This window comes from Hyaloscypha bicolor (assembly GCF_002865645.1).
Source record: "Hyaloscypha bicolor E unplaced genomic scaffold K444scaffold_37, whole genome shotgun sequence".
NCBI classification, from domain to species: Eukaryota; Fungi; Ascomycota; class Leotiomycetes; order Helotiales; family Hyaloscyphaceae; genus Hyaloscypha; species Hyaloscypha bicolor.
Genome location: NW_020194539.1, coordinates 155,985 through 178,543, shown reverse-complemented (window position 1 = coordinate 178,543; position 22,559 = coordinate 155,985). Strand labels below are relative to the sequence as shown.

General features: G+C 45.6%; 7 protein-coding genes across 7 annotated transcripts; all 7 read left to right on the top strand.

Moving 5' to 3' along the window:
• Positions 1-418: 418 nt before the first annotated feature.
• On the top strand, positions 419-2,603 carry K444DRAFT_713918 (alpha/beta-hydrolase; the record flags this gene model as incomplete). The annotated part of the gene is made up of 9 exons (XM_024888309.1): positions 419-589; positions 678-826; positions 880-881; positions 937-973; positions 1,028-1,099; positions 1,150-1,246; positions 1,302-1,363; positions 1,414-1,444; positions 1,497-2,603. The coding sequence occupies 9 exons, from the start codon at positions 419-421 to the stop codon at positions 2,601-2,603; spliced, it is 1,728 nt and encodes a 575-aa protein (XP_024741240.1).
• Positions 2,604-6,931: 4,328 nt separating this feature from the next.
• K444DRAFT_650831 (acetyl-CoA synthetase-like protein) lies at positions 6,932-10,435 on the top strand (the record flags this gene model as incomplete). Its single annotated transcript, XM_024885665.1, has 2 exons — positions 6,932-7,938; positions 7,972-10,435. The coding sequence occupies 2 exons, from the start codon at positions 6,932-6,934 to the stop codon at positions 10,352-10,354; spliced, it is 3,390 nt and encodes a 1,129-aa protein (XP_024741239.1). The 3' UTR covers positions 10,355-10,435.
• Positions 10,436-11,478: 1,043 nt separating this feature from the next.
• On the top strand, positions 11,479-13,062 carry K444DRAFT_483382 (HET-domain-containing protein; the record flags this gene model as incomplete). The annotated part of the gene is made up of 2 exons (XM_024873044.1): positions 11,479-12,015; positions 12,073-13,062. Coding segments are annotated over 2 exons (1,527 nt in total), but the record flags the coding sequence as incomplete, so codon positions are not given.
• Positions 13,063-13,104: 42 nt separating this feature from the next.
• On the top strand, positions 13,105-13,380 carry K444DRAFT_482434 (ankyrin; the record flags this gene model as incomplete). The annotated part of the gene is made up of 1 exon (XM_024873027.1): positions 13,105-13,380. A coding segment is annotated over one exon (276 nt), but the record flags the coding sequence as incomplete, so codon positions are not given.
• A 93-nt stretch (positions 13,381-13,473) lies between these two features.
• On the top strand, positions 13,474-13,905 carry K444DRAFT_521201 (ankyrin; the record flags this gene model as incomplete). Its single annotated transcript, XM_024874105.1, has 1 exon — positions 13,474-13,905. A coding segment is annotated over one exon (432 nt), but the record flags the coding sequence as incomplete, so codon positions are not given.
• Positions 13,906-16,527: 2,622 nt separating this feature from the next.
• K444DRAFT_482530 (HET-domain-containing protein) lies at positions 16,528-17,406 on the top strand (the record flags this gene model as incomplete). The annotated part of the gene is made up of 1 exon (XM_024873029.1): positions 16,528-17,406. A coding segment is annotated over one exon (879 nt), but the record flags the coding sequence as incomplete, so codon positions are not given.
• A 3,240-nt stretch (positions 17,407-20,646) lies between these two features.
• On the top strand, positions 20,647-21,234 carry K444DRAFT_626021 (uncharacterized protein; the record flags this gene model as incomplete). The annotated part of the gene is made up of 1 exon (XM_024882595.1): positions 20,647-21,234. One exon carries the CDS (start codon positions 20,647-20,649, stop codon positions 21,232-21,234), a length of 588 nt encoding a protein of 195 aa, XP_024741234.1.
• Between the last annotated feature and the right edge of the window lie 1,325 nt (positions 21,235-22,559).

The window sequence follows — 22,559 nt, the reverse complement described above, 5'->3', positions numbered from 1 at the left end:
CCTACTATGCATGCACAATACCAAGGGTAGCAAGGAGTGGCCGGTGGGAAAAGTGGACGGAAGTTGCTTATTGAAGTGATGTATTCTTGCGTGCTTTCTACTGTGGACAGTAATACATTTCCAAAACCTCTATCTTCAGCTGTTAGGATCGGACTTGGTAGTTTCAGGTTCCCGGAAAGCAGGCATCCCATATGCAGAGTCACCACGTGGATTTCTGGGTGGAGAACAATGTAATCATGATTTGAGTCACCGGCTCTCCAGGCGGAGAGTACGGGACGGAATTTTAATTACGTTTCCCGGAGAACATACGGGGGTCATCTGTGGACACTCCACTTCTGCCTTGCAGATCCCTTGCACGGCCAGACAAAAAGGAATCAGCAAATACGTCTTCTCTGAGAGTCTGTTAGACAGCGGCAATATGTTGCACTTAGCTTCCATCGGTTTAATTGTCATCCACGCCCTCTCTGCGGTTGCATCCCCAAATTCACAAACTCTTGGTGTTGAGTTCGGTTCAACTCCAAAGTCTCTTCCAATCTTGACTCTTCCATACGGGAGATGGCGGGCAGCAAGCTACGACAGTGTCAATGATGTATGTCTCCTGGGCGAGAGGATTCCCATCTCCCAAGCCGACCTCGGATTTTGAATCACGAGAGATGATGAGACTAATACACCACTAGATTTACACGTTCAAGAACATCAGATTTGCTGCTCCTCCTACTGGAAATCTGCGATGGGCCAAACCGGCGCCCCCAGCTCTCAATCGTACCATCCAGGATGGGAGCTACGGCAATGCATGCCCACAAGGAACTCCACCTGGAGCGCCTGGGTAAGTTTGCCTCTACTAAAGCGCACTGAATGAAATTCTAACTCAATGCACAGAGGTCAGTTGAGCCCTAAGTATATCAAACATACTGGTGCTAACCGTGAACTCATCAGATTTCACAGGAGGTGCAGAGGATTGTTTGTTTCTCGAGTAGGAAGAAAAGCTCTCGGATTTCTGAATCCAAGAGACTGATTCCAATTCTAGTCTATATGTTCCACGGCATGCGTTGAATAACCCGAGCCTAAAATTGCCTGTCACCGTTTGGACATACGGGGGGTAATCGCCAGCCTGCTGAACGCTCACGGCGCTTCGCTAATTACCCACAGAGCATACATCTTTGGGTCGAAAGACGGCCCATTTACCGGCAATGGACCAATTGCAATTTCTGGAGGGAAGATGATCTTTATGACATACAATTATCGCGTATGCCTGAAGATATATTCCAGAACGTGATTTAGAAGACTGATAGTTACCCCAGGTTGGCTCTTTTGGTTTCCTTGCTGGCACAACGATGGAGAAGCAAGGTTTGCCTAATGCTGGGTTCGCTCTTTAATTGAACTCTCGTTAATATAAGTTGACTTTTCTTCTAGCTTCTACGATCAGAGAGCAGCCTATCAATGGGTATGACTTCCAGCATTCTGATTCTAGTCTGAGAGTCACTGAGATTGTTTAGGTACAAAACTACATTTCCCTGGTTGGTGGGGACCCTGCTCAGGTCACTGCATGGGGAGAATCTGCTGGAGCTGGATCGATCTTGCACCATATCACGGCTTTTGGCGGCAAGCAAGACCCTCTGTTCCGTAAAGTTGTTATGCAATCCATTGCTTCCGAAATACTCGTCGATCGTCGAGGGGAGGTCGAGAGCTTCTACCAAGAATTTCTCAACGCTTCCGGCTGCGCTGGCCAGACTATTGCATGTCTCCGTTCTGCACCCCTCGCCACTCTGGTCGCCGCCAATCAGAAAGTTACTTCGAATGTTGGTCCTTCTGCTTTCAAACCTGGACCTGCTGCTGATGGTGCTTGGGTTCGACAAATGCCAGCACTTGAACTTGCCTCTGGGAACTACTTTGCTGGGATAACAAGCCTTATACTGTCCCATGTTTCCAATGAAGGCTTCGTTTTTGTTGATGGAGAAATCCAGACGGATCCTGCTTTCGCTAATCTCGTCAACTTCATCATTCCTCCATACGCACCTACTTTGAGAACAGCCGTCGTCAACTTTTATCCATCGCCCAACACGCCAGGCAGCCCTTACCCCACTCAAAACGATCGCACAATTCAGTATCTCGACGATACCAACTTTCTCTGCAACTTGCGGTACCTGAACAATGTCTTCCAGGGTAAGACTTGGACAATACAGTACGGCATTCCTCCTGGTTTTCACAGCGATGACTTGACACCCACCTTCTACAATGGCTCAGGCGCAGCAACATCAACGCTGGATGCCATCTACAAAGACTACCAGAGCTATCTCGTCTCTTTGAGCACTACAAGGAACCCTAACACTCACCGTAATACTGCTAACAACCCGGCAACCATCAACTGGCCTCATACGACCGGACAGCAGCAGGAGCAGCTGAGCAATGTTTTGAATGTGGGCGGTACTGAGTTCACTTTGATCACGAATCCGGAGCCGCTCAAGAGCCATTGCGACTTTTTCTTGAACGTTCAGGCCGCGGTTACTCTAGCTGGAGGATATGTCCCACCTGGCGGTGCAGTTGCGAATAACCTCGGGATCACCAACCCGCATCCAAGCGCAAACTACACAACACACCGGTAGACGAAGGGACGAGCTGGGAAGATACAGCGAACTCGGTTATCTAACAACAGATAAAACTATTCAATCTTTGGACCTAATAAAGAACTTAATGGAACATTTTCGATTTTCATGTTCCTTTCGTTTTATGATGAGCATTCACTGGTGACTGGATGTGAAGCTCGCTTCGGTAACCGAGCTGCCCCTGAAGCCCCTTAAGCCCTTTACTAAAAGTTCGCTTATTGCGACTGTGAGGGGCAACATCGACTCTTAACTTCAATATGATTACTTCTGCGAGAAAACAATAAGCATGGATCTCATAATGTTTATTATTAATGGAGCTTAGAGCAAAAGTAAATAACTTTATTAGAAAGTTATTACATATATTATAATAGGGATTTTAATTATTATATAAATTTTAGTTTAATAATTAGTTTATTTTCTTTTACTTGCTTTATAAAAAGTCTTAAGTAAAGAAATTAGCTATACTAATAGCTTATCTAGTTTATATAAGTATAGCTAATAGTAGTAATATAAAAGTAATTCCTTTAATCTTAATTACAAGTTTTAGCTAATTAAATAAAGTAATTAATTTAATTAAAATAAAGAAATATTAGTTTTTTCTTCTTTATATATCTATTATATTTAAAGCTATTATTAGCTAAATTCGAGTAAAAGAGAAGAACTTCCTGAAATTAATATAAGCTAGCTTTTTAAAAAAGAAGTTATAGCTAATTTAGGTATTTAAGAATTAGTCTTTATAATATTTATATTTATAACGGATTTTATTAAATTAAATATTAATATATTAGTTAATAGCTAGCTTTAAAAACAAATAGAAATAAAAAAATAATAAGATAATAAATAACTTTATATTTAAGTACTTTTAATTAATTAGGGGTCTTATAAATATATAAAATCCGTATTCTGGAAGCCAAAATATAATAAATTCGAGTAATTAAAAGTAAAAGGCGCTATTATTACCTAAAATAATGCGTGAAGTATTAAGAAAGATAAAATAAAGCCTTAAAAGTCTATTGGGAAGGTTTTTATAAATCCTTTAGGTCTAGAAAGAAAGTTATCGAGTAAATAGTGAGTTCGAGAAAAACGTTATAGGTGACTTTAGAGTCCGGACCATGCGGCAAGCCAATAGATTTAGATCGAGATCATGCGGCACCACCGGTGCTGCAGCCTAAGGAAAGCACCCCCGGCAGCCATTGTGTGGAGGTGTAGGTAGAGGGGTGAGCTCTCTATTGGTGGCAACCCCCCGCCGGGGGGGGGGGAGCGGTTTGTTTGGAAACGTTTTGCCCCTAAGCCTAAGCCAAAAAAAATTGAACGATGTTGGAAAGCTGCGCAGCCGCTAAAGGTCCTCTACAATTTGTGAATAAAAGTCCAAGGCAAGGTGAAATGAGTGCTATGAAATTTGCTATTTAATACTATATCATCGAATGTATAATTGAGCAGTGATATAGTTATATAAGCTAAATAAATAAACGCATAGTATTATCTCTTTAGTTAAGGTCAACGCAAGTCTCAGGCTACTGTACTACTTGTAGTCTCTTCAGTGTGTGGGCTAACAGTCCTTCTAGCTTTATTAAAAATAGTTACTATACAACCCGGTCTGCGCTATTATCCGGTACAGATCTGTGAATCTCTTAGGATATATGTCAATGGAAACTCTCCAAAGCTTTCGAGAATATAAAACTGATTTCCATGGTTCGAGTATATTTTGTTGCGGGTCGCTTAATGAATAAATATTTACTCTGAACCCGCCTTATATAATGGCGACCAATTTCGTCACCACAATCCAACTACAACCCCGAATCAAACATACGGCACCAAAGTTTTCGACTATTTCCCCTAAACATCACAAAACAAATCGAATCCTACCTCAACAACTCCCACAACCACCTCAGGTCGTCAACATCAACCTTCTAGTACCATGTCACGACTCCCAAACATCCTCAAGCAGCTTCCACCCTCTTAGATCGTATTTCCTCAACACTATTTCGCAACTTCAAAAACTCCTCAAACAACTTCCACAGGACCACAACTTCAAGTCGTCTTTGCTGCACCATTACGTCCACAGCCGGCCACCTCATTCACAAAGTTCTCCGACTTATCCCTCGAACTACAACGTATGGCATGGGGACATGCAGCAGTGAAACGCCGTTACATCCACATCTGGTCCCTAAAATACATCCCTCTCCCCTGGAGCGGACCCCAACTCTCTCCCCTCGTCCCCAGTCAACTCCTATATGCGGGAATCACGCATGCCAGTCGCGAGTCCCGCAAAGAAGGTGGCAAATAGTAAACCAAGTGTCTGGAGCGCCCACTAATCTGCATTGATAAGGAGTATATGGAGTATGTGCGGAGAAACACTGTTTATGTCAATTTCGAGGTTGGCAGGATTACTCTCTAGGATACAGGGTCCGCGACGACTATTGCTTAGGACCGGGCTAATTCGCTCAATATCCCGTTTAAAGAAATGCGAGAAGAAAAAAAGAGCACGAAATTTTCATGTATTTAGTGATAATCCCCATTACTTGGACATGATCTTGAAGTTGGTGAACGTCAAGGAGTTCACTATCCTTCCGATTCGGGAGACGCAGACAGAAGAGGACGTGCATCGGGCTCTTAATCAGCACCTGCGCTTTCGCGGATTCACGAGTTCGGATCAGTTCAAGGCTTGGGGATTGGACATCGAGATTGAACATAAGTGGGTTCCAGTGGAGGTGAGCCTTGAGTCTTGTGCTGCGGATGCCGTTTCTTGCGTTGCGGATACTAGTTTTTGTAAGATTACATGGTTTTGCTGAGAAGACCTTGGGGCAATCAACTAGACAGACTTGTCGGTTACTCTCGGGATTGAGCAATGAAGAGGGGTATTTCTCAGCCTTGGTATTTACTCGCGCATCTCGCAGTCATAAATCAAACATCTTGATCGGCATGCTGTGTTCTCCCACATGAAGGGTTATCAGAATTAGATTCTCTCACCTTGAACCTAAGGTCTTACCGTCTCTCATATAATGTAATGCGTCAAATGCCTCCTAGTTCCCTCCATCCACTGTCATATGACATATGATATCACCATATTCCCCATTTATACCAGCGACAACCTCACCAACACTGATTTATCTTTTTAAATAATCTCACTCTCACAATCCAGCCACCCGTAATCTTTAAATTTAGCTACTAACCCGACTCTTCCGTCTCCCAACTTCCAGCCCCCTACTCCCCGTCATCTGATCACTTTTATTATTTGTCTCAATAACTAATTGCGATTAGGGATGGACAATTAAATTTAATTGCTATCCCATTAAGAAATAATTTAACTTAATCCTCTTTTGACCATTAAACATTAAATTAAGTGGGTCTTGAGTAGATTTTGAATCCGGCCAATCAGAGGGCTAGAATCCAGTGCATGCGATACACACTTTCTTTGCATTAGTAAAAACACTACTAATATCATTACTATCAATACCACTATTCCTCCTTTAAGTAAGGAGAACTGGTCAGATCTTAGTGCCTTTATCGACGAGATACTAGCATCAGATATTACTATGGGTGGGGAGGAATAAAAATATAACTTCATTCTTAATGTTATGCCACGTGATTGATATTTTCATTAAAAGTCATAAATTACGCATAAAATTACGCATTTAATAATGGCTTGACCATTAATAATAATTTAATTGATTAAATTTTTGCCATCCCTAATTGCGATAGCATTTCAATAAGTGCTGAGTCTCATATAAGGTGAGCTTCTCAGAGGCTCCACCATCATCATTGGCGGCTGACCAGCCAACTCAAATCGGGACAAAGTACAGTCAGCACTCGCAGCCCGGCCTAATTCGGACATTGTGCCATGGCACCGGATCCCCACAACAAGATCTCTGATTTGCCAGCCGTGCTACCGGCTGTTGAGCATTTCTTTGAGTTTGACGCTGCCATCGGCGTTCATAGGATAGTTGAGGGTTCGTGGTCGCCACTGAGGCAATTAGTTTTGAGTTAAAGTCTCACTCAGCTCCAAGCTTTTTAGCTTCAAGAGCAACATTTCCGATTAACCGCTGATCTGACCCTACGTGCAGTGCAGTAGATAACTAGATAACTCTCATTTTCCCTCGAGATAAGTCCCTCCTTTCCCTAGTCTTCTTGATACCTCTTTTGTCTCTCATTCCAAAAGTGAAATCAAAATTAATATTCACAATTCAAGTAAAATGGGCGAAATGACTCCCTCCAAAGTCCTCCTATCCGAAACTATCAGAGAACCCCTCCCAGGTCCCTCCCCCTCCCTCTACGACCTCCTCAATTCCCCGGCCCTCAAATACCCACACCGCACAGCGCTCGTCTGCATGCACCAACCGTCGACCTTCCTCTCCACCCACACCACTTCCCCATCCCACCCACAAACACCGCCCTCCGCTCTACCCCCAAAACAACAATACCTCCGCTGGACATTCTCGCAACTGGCCACCGCCTCACACACTCTAGCCCGTTCTCTCGCCGCTTCGGGAATCAAACCTGGAAACAGGATTGTGGCTTTTGTTACCAATGGTGCTGAATGGCATGTTTTCTTCAGAGCAAGTTTGGAGTTGGGATGTGCTTTTGCTCCGTTGAATCCCAAGACGGCGAGTAATGCTGCGGAAGCGAGGCATTTGATGGAGATGCTGTATCCATCTGTTGTTTTGGTGCAAGACCCGGCTGTTGCAAAGAAGCTGGAAAGCATCGCCAATGTGCGCGTGAAGCTGTTCTCTCCTCTTGAAAAGGAGATGACCACGCCCCCGAGCTGGGAAGACTTGAGCTCCTTCATGGACCGGGCGAAGCCTTTGCCTTCTGATCTTGTGGAGAAGATGAACATCAAGAGGAAAGACGGAGACGTTGTTGTCGTGCTCATGACTTCCGGTACAACGAACCTGCCAAAAGGGTGCCCTATCACCAACCGAGGTTATGTTTCACAAATCAGGGCTATAAGCCTTATGATCGAGTTAGAGAAGGACGACACGAGAAATAGTCTCAACCATTCAATACCATTCCATATCATGGGCGCGAACTCCAGCCTGACGTGCCATGCTGCTGGTCTCAAGGTCGTTCATCCCGCTGCTGCTTTCTCTGCTCAATCGAGTATTGAAGCTATCAAACTAGAGCGCTGTTCAGACATCCCCGGTGTCCCGGCGATAGCCCATGCGATGATTGCTCACGAGAGCTTGAAGGGTGTGGATACAACATGTGTGAAGAACGTTATTCTTGGTGCGGCGACGATCTTGCCAGAGACACTGAGGATTGCGATGAAGGGGCTCGGAGCGGAGAGAGCGAGTGAGGGGTACGGGATGACGGAGATGGGGTCGTGTGTGATGCATCCGTATGGGCAGCTGACTAGCACCATCCCTGAGAGAGTCACGGCTGGGGTTGCGATTCCGGAGGCAAAGGTCAGAGTTTGTGTTCCTGATAGCAATGGTGAGGTAATTCCCCGGGGAGTAGCAGGAGAACTTCACGCTGGAGGGCCTCAGATTATCAAGGAGTACTGGCTTGGTGCTACTAAGAGGAGCACAGATGCGTTTTATGATGATCATGAAGGACGTTGGATTAGGACTGGTGATCAGGCTGTTATGGATGAGAATGGCGAGATCAAGATCGTGGGCCGGTACAAGGATATGATTATTCGTGGCGGGGAGAATATTTCTCCTAGTGCGATTGAATCGCTATTGTTGAGCCGCTTCGATTTGATGGCTGAGATTGTTGCTTTGCAAGATGAGATCGCGGGGGAGATTCCGATTGCTATTGTAAAAAAGAGGGAGGGGCAAGAGGTTGATCCGTTTAAAGTTAGGGAGCTGCTTGTGAAAGAGTTGGGTGCTGCTTGGGTGCCGGAAGAGATTATTGATGTGGAAAGTTTGGGTGTTGACGACTACCCGAGAACCACGACTGGCAAAGTTCAGAAGAACAAGCTGAGAGAAATTTTCATGAAGCAACGAGAAAGCCAAAGCACGATTGCTGCTGGTGAAAGTATGCTGGATATGCTGTTGAGGTTGTGGACGAAGCTTTTGGGTCTTCGTCCTAACACACTGACCGCTGAGAGTTCGGTTCATGATTGGGCAGACTCATTGATTCTGGCTCGATTCTCCGCAGTGCTGCATCGTGAAGCTGGACACCAGATCACCTTATCCGAGCTCATGGAGCACGGGACACTTGCCGCACAAGCAAAGCTCTTGTCGGGCCGTGGATCCTCAGCAGGAAGCATCTCTGAACTCAAGCCGAAGCGGGACGGTCCTCCCACTGTCGACGACATGGCCCATGCCCGCGGTGATCCGGCCAGAGCAAAGCGAACCGAGGAATTGGCCAACAAAACTCTCTCACCCATCGGTCTCAGCTGGAAAGATGTCGAAGACACGATCCCTATGAACATCATCCAAGAAATGTTCATGGAATACAAGCGTCCGCAAACCAACAATCATCGTCACGCATGGGCTTGTCCTGGTTCTAACATGTCAGGGTTGAAGGAAGCAATTGAGGCAGCAGTCACTCACCACAGCATGCTCCGAACAATGGGCCTCTACTTTGACAATACGACTTCCATGCACTTGACGATTCGACCCTCGGCAAAGTGGTTCTCGCACTGCATTACGTTCGTCGACCCCGTCGAGACCGCCGAAGATCTCAACACCCTCGTCTACAACGACCCCAAGCTCGACTACGCCGCCTTCCCTGGCCCTCTCTTCCGCTTCGTAATCACGCACATCAAAGACGAGAATTGTGCCGGGCTCGTCTACATGGCGCAACACTCTGTCTTCGACGGCGTCTCCCTCCCCTTATTCATCGAAGACTTGAACACTCTTCTCGTTTCCCCCGCAGCTGTGCTGAAACCACACGTCCCCTATAAAGCATGGGCAGACAACTACTACAACGGTCAAGATTCCGTCATCGCTCACACACATGTAGCCTGGCAAGCCCAGCGCCTCCGGGGCATCTCCTTAAATCCCGCAACGCTGTTCCCCATCCAACGAGCACCAGAATGGTTCAAGGGCTCCAGTATCGGCTGGATCGACTCCAAAACCGGGAAACCAGGCCAACCGAGAAAGTCTCTCGACGCCAACCCCACCGGAGCAAAAGGTCTCTTCATCCAAGGCAAGCTCCCCGATATCCAAGCCCTTAAGATCCAGCACGGAGTCGAAGGGTCTCAAATTGTGAAAGCCGCCTTAGCTGTTGTGACAACGAAGTACACGAAGCAGGAATACGCATTGTTCGGACAAATGCAGGCGGGTAGGACGTGGCCGTTCTTGCTTCCATGGCAGGTGGAGAGAATGCCGCCAGCTATGGACGTCGATGGTCCTGCCGTGCAAAGAACAATAAACCGTATCCCTGTCAACTCTGAAGAAACCGTACTCTCGATGTTGAGCAGGCTGCAGGCGGAGCAGCTGAATTTGAATAAACATGCGTATGCGCCGCAGCATCACTTGATTGCGGCGATGGAGAGGGAAAAGGAGGGAGAAGGAGCGTTTCTGACGGATGCGCTTAAGAGGCAGATTTTCAATTGGTTGCCTGTTCCTCCAAGCTGGGAGTTGAAGGGGTTGAGGAAGGTGCAGATTGAAAGTAGGGCGGATTGTGGGTTGTTGTGGAATTTCGTGATGGTGGATCAGACGACGACGATGGTTAATCCTACTTGGGACGATGCGCAGTTGAGGAAGAGTGAGGTGGAGGAGATGGCGAGGGAGATTTTGAGAGTTGCAGAGGAGTTTGCGACGATAGGGAATTGGGGGAAGAAGGTAGGGAGTGTGGTTTGAGGATGAGGGAAAGGGAAAGAGAAACGGGAGATGGAAAATGTTCTTGTATTTGCACCGTTGAAATTTAGTCTCCAATTTTGTCCTGTTATCCCGTTGTCCCGTAGTCATTTCCCCGAAACCCGTTCTCGACTGCGAAGTCCATAATCAAACCGGAGGTGACTTCGGATGCTATATCCAACCGTCTATTAGGATACATTGATGAGATTGGCGGAATTGAGAGGAAGGAAGGAGATACACGCTTCATTGAAGTCATGGGGCTCATGCAGCCAGTGGCGACGAGGCCGGCTGTGAGGATTTCTTGCGTGGATAGGATGTACATTTTGCGTTTAGTTGACGGAAGATTACTGAATATTGGTTCGTTCGAGGTTGGCAAGGAGTTCAATGGCGTTGTGACAGGAGAGAAGGTGGGGAATATAAACAAACACGAAGTACAACTACAGGATGATGGTGATGCTGTGGCAGAACGTTAATCCGAGCTTGCGATGACGATGGCAACGCCAGAGCTTCTAGCTTTTCGCTTGAGAAGCTCTTTGGCAGGGAATCAAAGAATTCACAATATTATCAATACGCGTTGCTGTTGCCTGGAGGTTTGAGCACTTGCTCCTCATGCCACTTCATCGACACATTGATGCGAGGTTTGATGGATGGATGTCTGCCCGGAGCGGGGAAGCCGTAGACCGTGATCGCAAAATGGTGGACCACATCGAGAACTTCACTCGAGTCCTCGGACGATCTGGGTACCTCGTGAAGGAGAAGAGGTGAAGCTAAATTTAATATTTAAGCCTCTGCGGCGAAGAAGAGGTCAGTTGAGTGTGTTCTCCATGCTCGGCTTGTTGACTGAAAAGAAAGAGAGGGAGTCGCGAGTCGATGTCTTCGGCTTCGGCCCCGGTAGGCTGCGTCGAAACCGAAACCGTAACACCTTTTGGTTGCTCGGGTCACTCGTGATCAGGCTGCAGTTGTGGCTTAGCCTTAATCATTGTCCGGCATAGACACGTGGCAAGGACGTTCCCGCCATCACCATGCCTTTGGGACCGTCGGTCGCTCTCACCTCCTTCTTGGTCATTCATCAGAACATTCCAACGGACACTGGTTCGGCATTTGGCGCGTCAGCGACATCTTGTACTATGTCTTCCCACCCATATTGCATCCTTCCCCCAGACGGCGACAATATCCGCCTGCTCCGACTATTGCCCAATGAAGACGAGGCTGCGCCCGTACAGTGCGAGCTTCGCAAATATTCTCTACAGAAGTTAGGCCCACGAACTCATTTATACGAGGCTTTATCCTACGCCTGGGGCGATGCGCGCGAGACTTTACCTATCTTGGTAGACAATAATCAGTTTCCTGTCACAGTCAACCTCCATGCTGCGTTATTACGTCTTCGAGATCACTCTTTCGAACGAATCATATGGATTGATGCTATTTGCATTAACCAAAAAAACCCACAAGAGCAGGGTTATCAGGTCCAGCTTATGGCAAAGATCTATAGCAACGCACATCGTGTTATTGTTTGGCTCGGAGAGGAAGCAATAGAGATAAAAGGAGCCCTCGAAGATATACGGCTTGCTGCTAATAAAGAACTTCTGGGGCACTCGAAGAAGGAAATAAATAAGCAAGCAATTCTCAATTTACTCCAACGGCCGTGGTTCCGACGCATCTGGGTAAGGGAATAAATGCCTTGCGATAATTACTAGACGACGTTAATATAATTGTTTTAGGTGCTTCAAGAGGTTGCCGCAGCTCGACATGTCGTAATAATGTGTGGCTCTACAGAGATTGATGGATACGCATTCTGCTCAGGAGTAAAGTCCCTACAGCTCTCCTATATGGCTTCTCCAGAATTGCAGACTCTCCCTTCAGTTACCTATTTAATAGAGTACGCTGGCCTCCGATCTAAGTATACGGCAAATTCGCCAGAGAGATTCTCTCTAGAAATACGACCTTTGGCCGAGTTAATAGACATGTTCCATACTCGTCATGCTTCGGATCCTCGCGATAAGGTCTATGCTTTGCTTGGTATGAGCCTCAACGATCCTGGTAAAGCTGCTTTACAGCCCGATTACACGATTTCCTGGGAAAAATTATTTGAAAAACTTGTCAAGTACATTCTTAGTAAAGATATATTCGTGGAGACTTCTAGCCAGAGGCCAATGATTAAGAGTAAGGGCTGCATTCTTGGCCAGGTGTCCTCGATAGAAAGCGATAACGGACAGAATTTGAAAATCACATTCACATCCAAAAACCGAGCTTGGTGCTTTGACAACGAGATACAATGGACTCTTGGAGCATCGGCAAAATCTATCCAAGAGCGGGACACCGTTTGCCTTCTACAAGGAGCTTCAAAGCCTACGATTATTAGGCTACACAAGGATTTCTTTGCAATTATTATAATTGCAGTTACTCCTCTAAACGAGAGCGGAAGTTCCAGACAGCGAGCGCTTTCTAAATCGATAACACGCTTCCCGCGTCACTTCCTGCTCGTCTGGGACTGGGAGCAGCTCCTAGAAGAGTCGCAAGATCAAGAAGAATCAAAAAATTGGTTGTCTTTCGACCAAGTGACAAGAACATGGAACGTTGCACTAATATTGGAAGATTTGGATGAGTATGAAAAGGCAAAATGGAGGATTCAAGAAGCGATTAAGGGCTACGAAACGATTTTTAAAGGAAAACAGTCTACATTACAAAATCAACGAGGTCTAACACCATTATTATGGGCTGCAGAGAACGGGTACGATGTATTAGTAAAGCTACTACTTGTAGAAGACGGTATTGATCCGGACTTGAATGATAGCCGGGGCAAGACGCCGCTCTCGCGGGCTGCTTGTAACGGGCACGAGGCTATTGTCAAGCTATTACTCGCAACTGGCCATGTCGAGGCTAGCTCAAAGGATCGGCACGGACAGACGCCGCTCTCGAGGGCTGCTTGTAACGGGCACGAGGCTATTATCAAGCTACTGCTCGCGACTGGCCAGGTCGAGGCCGACTCGAAGGATAGCTGGGGCGGGACCCCGCTCTCGGAGGCTGCCTGTAACGGACACGAAGCTATCAAGCTACTGCTTGCGACTGGCCAGGTCGAGGCCGACTCGAAGGATAGCTGGGGCGGGACCCCGCTCTCGCGGGCTGCCGAGAACGGGCACGAGGCTATTGTCAAGCTACTGCTTGCGACTGGCCAGGTCGAGGCCGACTCGAAGGATAGCTGGGGCGGGACCCCGCTCTCGGAGGCTGCCTGTAACGGACACGAAGCTATTGTAAAGTTGCTACTCGAGACCGGCCAAGCTAAGGCTGACTCAAAGAATAAGTGGGGCGAGACGCTGCTCTTTTGTGCTATTGAAAACGGGCACGAGGCCGTTGTCAAGCTATTGCTAGCGACCGGCGAAGTTAAGGCTAACTTGAAGGATAATCAATACAGGCAGAGGCTACTCTCGTGGGCTGCTTATAACGGGCACGAGGCTGTCATCAAGCCACTGCTCGCGACCTGCCAGGTTAAGGTCGACTCAAAGGATAAATGGGGCGGGATGCGATTGTTGAAATTGGTACGCTACCATAGCTAGCTTACCAGTCCTTCCAGCACCAGGTTCAACCACTAATTTAGGGTTCTCCACTCTCATTTGTCATGCGTCATTCGCCGAGCTTACCAAGCTCACTAGTATATTGTCATTTTGATTACCTTTGATTTATTAGCTGATTAATAATGTATCGGAGAAAGCGGGCTCGGCATTACCGGTATTGCCGAAGGGTAATGGGAATAAATCCCTTACTTTGGACACTTTTCCTCTGTTTCTAGAACTCACTCTGCTATATCTAGTCATTCTGCAGTCTGTCAACCTCCAATATATCGATTTTCCATTAATAAATCGATTACTTTTCAATAGCGATGTACAGGTGTTGCGCAATCTCAACCCCCACCATCGAAAATTCTCTCAATATTCCCAGCGACGCTCACTGACCGGCCATTTTTTCACGATCGATAAAAAGAAAAATGATTGCACAAATACAGATGAAATGAATTGAATCGCAAACTCCAGACGAAGGACACGAACGAAAGCTGGCAGACAGATCACAAGAGGAGCTTCCCCATTCAAGTACCCCACCACCTTATCGCTCCGCCTCTTCCACTCCCATCAATTAGCACAAATCCTCCATCAGCATCGCCCTCCAACTGTGCAAGGGGACGTGGTATTATTGGATGCGTGTTCTAAGCTTCACGGGTGTCGTGTGCTGAGGCCTGGGGTGCAGGGCTTGCTCAACAACGAAGAGCGGTTCTGCCGACTGGTGGAAAAGTGCGTGAGGCTGCCTTTTGGAACAGGTGGGAGAGAGTGAGATTGTTTCATATTTTGTGCGCGAATACAGAGAGATGTGGATGGGAGAGATAAGAGGATTTGATATCGTGTTGTGCATTGAGTTGATGGGGCAGGAGTGGATGTGAGGTCGGAGCTGACTTCCTATTTTTGGATGGAGAAAAGCCTGGATAATCGCCGCAGGAGCCGTTTCGACGTCCTCAGCAGGCTCTCCGGCGTTTACCTTCTCTTCCTGTTCATATTACCGCATTTCATCAACTTGATCTCACCTCGTCTAACTGTCTGCAAGTCTCGATCGCAAATTGCTCATGCTGCCTCGGTTCTTTTGGTGAAGCTCACCTTGAAAGCACCAAGCAGGTGCTCTGATGTCGCCCGTAAAGCTGCGGTCTGGCAAGTTTACGAACGCTGAAGAGAATGAACAGAGTCAACAGACAGGCGATACAACTGCAAATCGTCGCATGCAAGAGCCCAAACGATGGCGTACGGTGCCTTTCCTTTGAAGTATGCCAACGAGTATTGGTACTTTGGGTGAGCTGTGGGGTAATTGATGCCACACATGGCGAATCAAGTTGAGTGCGCCTTGGGACTTCACCGTTCAAAATAACCACGGGTCTTACTGCAAGACTTCATTATCGGAAATAGGCCGTGGAGACATTTCAACTCCCGATACGCTTGAATTTCTAAAGGGAGATGACGTGGGGTGATGTCCTGCTACTCACTAGCTTTCTCACCTACAGGGGTATGGGTAGCGAATGTGATGCTTGAGCACAAGAGAGGGCATCCGCTACGGAAGGGTTGCTGCGCTCGCGTAAAGTTAGCGCACCTCTGCGGTATTTAATTGGGCTCAAGTGAGCTTACGTGATCTCACGTGCATTGATTACGTACAAAAGCGTGATTTAAAATTACACTTGTGCTGTAGGACCTCATCCAACCTCATCCATCCTGAATCCTTACATCGCCATCACCGCCTCTCTTACTTGTCGACTTTACTTGCTCTAACATTAGCAACACTAATGATTAGAACCTATAAGAGTGTCTAGTAGGCTGAACTCTTAGTATCAAGGCTGTATCGGGCAGTCTGTTCATGCGGGAAGCGTTTGATGAGACTGTCTACATTCCATCTCTTCCGTCATGGGAACCGTCCATGTCCCCCAAAAGAGAAAGATTGAGTCGGTACCAAGCCATGAAAGCAATCCCATAAGTCAGCCCAGTCGTTTTGACGAAGCACTTCAAACAAGTGGACCTTTCGGGAAGAGTGAGGCAGATGAAGAGAATCAAAGAATATGTGCGAATGACGGGGATGGCCCAACTTCGCCATGGACAGCCAGCTCAAGAATCGGGGATCGAGATACCTCGAAGCCTACAAAAAATGGATATCCATCAGCATCTCAAGGCCAACGCTTATGTGAATCGTGCTCATCGATTGATTTCAACAAAATCCAACCTGGACCAGGCATTTGGAAGAAGACTGCCTTGAGACTTGGGACCCTCTCTCAATTTACGGTGGATCCAGATTGTCTCCTGTGCCAATTGTTTGCCTCAATGGCAAGTTTGGCCTATGCACCAAATACGAGCGACAGCAAGACCGTGGACGATATCATATTCTATTTGTGCTCCTTTCATACATCTGCGATGTATAGTCATAATTGGAGGAATTCTCGCACCATTCGTGGACTTCAGAAGTCGGTGTCATTTGCTATTATCGATGAGCATGTTTTCCATGATAGAGACGATTCATTTACGAAGGAGAGAAAGATGTCTCATGCCCTCTGGCCTTCAAGGACATCTATAGAACGCAGCGGCTGGCTGAGCCCTGCCCGAAGGACCCGCGAGGAAACGAGATTTGCCGCTACGGCCCTGAAGTCCAAGACTGATATGGACAGTGTTAAGAGATGGCTCGACTTCTGCCTCAAGAATCATGGGGAGACCTGTGAACCAATCGACATAAGACCGATACCGAATCTCCGCGTGGTAGATTGTACCACGGGTTTGATCGTTCCAGCAGAGCCGGGCTGTAAGTATCTAGCAATGAGCTATGTATGGGGCACCGTTCCATCAAAGGAACTTGAGAACGGCGAGAACCTGTTTTCAGTGAACAGCCCAATCTTGATTCGAGATGCACTCTCAGCCACCAAGAGGATAGGATACCGTTACATATGGATCGACAGATACTGTATACCTCAAGAGGATGGCAAAGAACGACACTCACAGATCCAGCAGATGGATTTAGTTTACAGCAAGGCACAGTCTACCATCATTGCCATCTCAAGCCCCGATCCTAGCCACGGCCTTCCTGGCATAGGAAGTCGGGAAAGAGCAACCCCCGTTACGATCTACATCGGCAATGAGCTGCACGCTTATGTGCCGCCTCACCCATCTGCAGAAGTCTACGGCTCAGTGTGGAATAGTAGAGGATGGACGCACCAAGAAACGATTCTGTCTCGGAGACGCATATTCTTCTGTAAACAACAAATCTATTTTGAATGTTCCGGGATGCGCTGCCACGACACTATGAGTGCGCCTTTAGAACTTCTCCATACCAAGGAGCTCCGAACGTTCTCTAAATGGAACAGACCCGGCCTATTCTCACGGGTCAGACAGACCAAAGATCCGTTCAATGCAGTATTCGACCATATTGCATTATACACCCGACGCAACTTGACTCAACCAGAAGACATCTTGAATGGAATTATGGGAACATTCCATGCTTTTGAGAGTATTTACGATTCTTTCCGACATTATCTGGGGATCCCCATGGTCCCGGATATCACTTATAATTCTGTTCATGAACCAAGTCCCCGAAAATCAACTCGCACAGAACAGTTCCTCACCGGCCTCTGCTGGTATCCATCTGGATCCTGGAAACGCCGCTCAGGGTTCCCGAGTTGGTCTTGGGCCGGTTGGTATGGGACCATGAAACCGCATTCCGAGGAATATGGTTACATTAAGAATAGATACGGAGTCAAAATATGGATTGATTCGATATTCACATCGCAAATGGATCTGAAAACATTTTGTGACACAACCGCTATGGATATCGATGTCTTCCCAAAGAATCCGGACCCGTATATTTACATCGAAGCTGATTTCTTCCAAGTGAGGCTTCATTTAGCGAGACGAATTCCTGGTAGAGGAGAAGACACAGAGTCTAAATGGGAAGCAGTATTCGAAACTGCGATTGGAGAGCCACTTTATGCACCTTGCCATCTCACCAAGCATACTTCCGCGGGGGATGAGTTTTATACAAGGATACTGAACTCCCCTTGGAGTGTGTTTGTCCTTGGAGATCGCCTGAAGACCCGGATTCATGCCGCGACCAAAAGAAAGGTCCTGAGTAACGAATCTCCTCATGCGATTCTAGTTGTGGTAGATGAGCTCGAGAAAGATATGATTGAACGGGTCGGAATAATCGAACTTGATAAACCAGAGGATAGGGTCCGCTTGGAAGGAATATCCAAACACAGACGTGTTCGCAAGTACGGTTGATCTCTAGAGATAGCAGGTCCGAGGCCCTTGGATACTACAGGTAAGATTGCGAGGTTCGGGAGAGACGTTGAAAGTGGCGGCTGGCCCCGTGGACGCAACTTGCCCGAAGCAGAGGGTCGCTAACCTGGTTAGGGAAACCGGAGTACTAAGATAATACAATTTCCAATTTCTATTCTATGTCGGACACCTGAATTAAGATCTGAGACGGGTGCTGAGCAATGTTTATGATTTACATATATATTTATAAGAATAGCGCCGAAGTGTTGTAGCCAGACGTGAGAATTTGGTGAAGTTGTTTCTCGGACGAAGGTTTTGTTTTAACACACCCTGAGGACTTACAATCTACAATCCGAAACATTGTACGGTGTCAGGTTAGTTGTATATTAGTCACTACCTGCTAGCTTCGTTGGCCATTAAGGAAGTCTCGCTCCATTCATTCTCGTACTTTGCTCCTTTACGGTCTTTGATACGACTATCACTTTGAACGGAAACGTCGTATTGCTAACGGTGATAATAATCGATGGCAATTGTAGAAATAGTTTACGAATCTCAAATGACTGTACAAATTGAGTTCTATGTCAGGCTATATTGCGAGAAAATCAGCCTTGAGAGGTTAAATGCTATAGTTTAGGGAAGGGAGGGGGATCCTGTTTGGGTCCCCTAGGAGCCGATCCGGTCACCTTGGGCGAGGCTGATTTTGGCAAGGAAAAAAATGGTGTGCAGGGTTGGAGGTGGCTACTGCAAGTAGCATACGGCAAGCGGGTCCGACGGCTCTGGATTGTTCAGGAACAGTTACTCAAGCAAGATTTGGCGATGCTTCACGGCTTCTCGCTATGTCTTGGGATGCCGTTGCCAGCAGGCCCTTGCTGTTTGCTGTATAATTGCTCCCCAAACTATACATAGATCATTTCTGGCAAGACCATCTTCAAAGTCCATTCCTTCAGGTCCTGCGAATTGAGGACTCTGTCTACTTGCTGTGGCATACACTGCAAACGTTGAACAATATGGAAAGGGCACAAGTTGGTTGGGGATCTTTTCAAAACATGGCTATGCATCAAACACTCTAATACTGAGATCCTCGGTAGGGCCTATTCTCATACTAATGTGCAATCTTTTCATATGAGAGCTGTTTCAGGAGTCGGCATGCCCATCTGCCTTCTTAGGAGCTTAGTTCCTAGCTCCTAAAATCAGTCTTTAAAATTACGAAAAGTGCACACCGATTCGATGGTAGCGACCGAATCTTTGCTCTTTTGGCTGTCTCGAGTGAAAAATATTAATATTCGATATTAGGCGGGAATGCGAGAACCACGGAACCACCAAGATCTTTGCAGCGATTTTAGATGCTGGAGGTCGGTATTAACAGCATCCATATCCACGCCTGCTTATCCTCCCTCGTCTGCATAGTCGTTCTCCGAGGAACATATTCTCATCCCCCGAGGTGGTGGGGTCTGGGGACAGTTCTACATTGTCGGAGGTAGAGGACTAGACCCGGGACTTCTTGCATTACGGCGTCGTCTGGCGGTTCTGCTTTGGGCATCATGGATGCAGGCCGTTGGGTATGAGCGGGTGTCTCTTCAAATCGTTCTGCACCATTTGGGGAAGGAATCACATATTCATACTGCGGATATTTATTAGCACAACTATCTTGGCAGGATTAAGATCAACGCGCCTCGCCGCCTCGGCAATAACATCAGTTCGATCCTGGCTTTCTGTAGTATCACAATTGCCATGCGACAGCAAAAAATGCCGTAGCCAATCAGAATCTAGAAGAAAAATCAATTGGCGTGAAAGGAGAAAGTGCGGGAGATGATGCAAATTAGGGAAATCGGCGATTATGACTGAAACGCCCTCGCGCTTTGATACATTGAGTGCTTCGCGTAATTACGTGAAAGTGCCGTTGTTTCGGATTCATATGTAATGAAATCGACGTTTTCGAGAGTCAGCAACTCATTTTAAGGTAAGATTCGACCGTGGATGGTTGCATGAGCTAAAAGCGGTGATTTGTATTGAAGACTTGTATTTGTCTGAAGCCCCTGAATTGTTCGCTTAGCGATCTCACGTGCCCCTCTTGCTTTTCGATTTTGCGACTATTGCTCGACTAACGACAAACAAGTACCAAGGGTTCTGATCAAAGTCTTTGTTCGGAATACCAGTAAACAGTGTATCAAATTGTTGCCATAGCTATTGCAAGTCTCTGTTTGTTGGAACAGATGTGAAGTTGTGAACAAAGAGGATTGTTTGGATTCAAAGGCTCTCGCTTAGATCAAAGAAATTTACCTCATAAACATCCAGAACAATCCACTACATCTTGAAATTTAGAGAATTTGGAACAACATAGATTCCCAGAAAAATCTATAAGTAGAAGACCTGCAGGTTCTCTCTGGACAACATATTCAACTGCACAACCGCAAATACCAAACGCACCACTTCACAACTCAACTGCATCACTGTAGCCCCATACACAACCAACAATCCAGAGTCTACTTCACATAGGTCTCAACCGCAAACATGAAGTTCGCCTATCTCGCTGCAGCAAGCACCGTCCTTGCCATCACCAACGCCGCCGCCCTCAAGTTTCCCCGCCAGCTGGCCGCCGGAACCACGCAACTTCAATGCAACGGCACATCAGCCGCCGAGTGCAGCCAGGCATGGTGGACGCTTTGTTCCCCATCTGGCCACATCGTCATGCCAGCTCCAGTTACATGGAAGAATGGCGATTGCACTGACCTCAACTGCCAGTGCACTGAACCCCATCTTCCAATACCTACGGAAGTAGCAGCGGTGGTTCCTATTCACGGAAGCCCTACGGTCACGCACAAGCGTCCGCATGGAACGCCCCACCCTCACACGAAGACAATTGATCCTGGTCCAAATGCAACTCCCTTGGCTGGAAGTTACATTTGGAGGCGTGGAAATGAAGAGAGAGACGACGACCACCTTCAACCACTGACAGAAGCTGCCGTAGTTCACACGCATTCGCATCACAGCGCTACAGCCACTCCTACGCGTCGGCATGGAACTCCTCACCCTCACACCAAGACGCTTGATCCTGGTCCTAATGCAACCCCGCTTGCTGGCAGTTACATCTGGAAGTAAGGAAATGTTGAGAGAGAGGACGATTTGGAGAGCATGAAATAAGGTAAGTAAGGTATGAGGTGTGCTGCGAAATAAATAACGAGATGTGAATGAAAATCATCAAAACAACCACATGGCTTAGAATATTGTGACCCTCGTTATTGACGTTGGCAGATGTGACAAAACCTACAAACTAATAGTTTTCTGACAACTTTGCCGGAGAGAGTTATCTTTGCAATCTAGATTAGTAGAGCATTCCTCCCGTTTCAAGTGGAACAATACGAATATGAACTTGAAAAGGAATGCGTTGCGGACCTTTCATATTTTATAAAACAAGAAATAAAAATCTTTCAGCCTTAATTATTATATATATGCTTTATATATAATTATAACTTTATATATAATTATTATTATAGTTATATATCACGTGTGCGGCTAGTCACGTGACGAATACTGTGTTCTCATATAGTAAAATAGCTAATAAGGCTTCTAATCTTAATATTATATCTTTTAATCTATTTACTTATTTATTAGTCTAAATAACTTATAATAATTATAACTTTATATATAAATAAAGATTAATAATATAAATAATTAAACTTATAGTTCTTTATAAATTAGATTTTCATATATATTTTTTATTATTTTTTATAAGTATTATAAATTAAATGTTTTATAAATATTATATAATTAAAAATAAATCTAATTTCTAAATTTTTAAATTATATATTTATAATTATTTATAAAACCTTTTTTTAAATAAATTATTAAATTTTGTATTTATTATTATATTATTATATAAAAAAATAAAATTATATTTGTAATATTTTTAATACTTATTATAAAAATACTTTTAAATTAAGTTTAAAATAATTATAAGCAAAAAACATATTAAATAACATAAAATATAATTATAAAACTTAAGTATTATTATTATTATTATTATAATATAATTAAATAAAACTCAAAACTCTAATAATTAACTTATATATTTATGTAATTAACTTATATATTTATATAAATAATATATATAAGTAGTATTATAAGTAATATATATAGCATTAATATAAAAAGAGGGCAAGTATACTTGCCCTAAATAAGGCTTAGAACTCCCAGAATTAGCACGATAGCTAGTTTTGAGGACTGAAAGAGAAACCTTATTTTGCCACAGTGTTCATTCAGTTCTTCGAGCTTATTTCTATACTGGGAAGTTTCAAAAGAAAGCGCGAGGAGACAGAGACTGGACTCCTACCAGAAAGAAGACTCGGAAAAGCTTTGGGAGTTCGGATTAATTAGATTATATATACACTTGAAAGTAAGTAAATTGTGAGGTTCTGTGTCAGCTT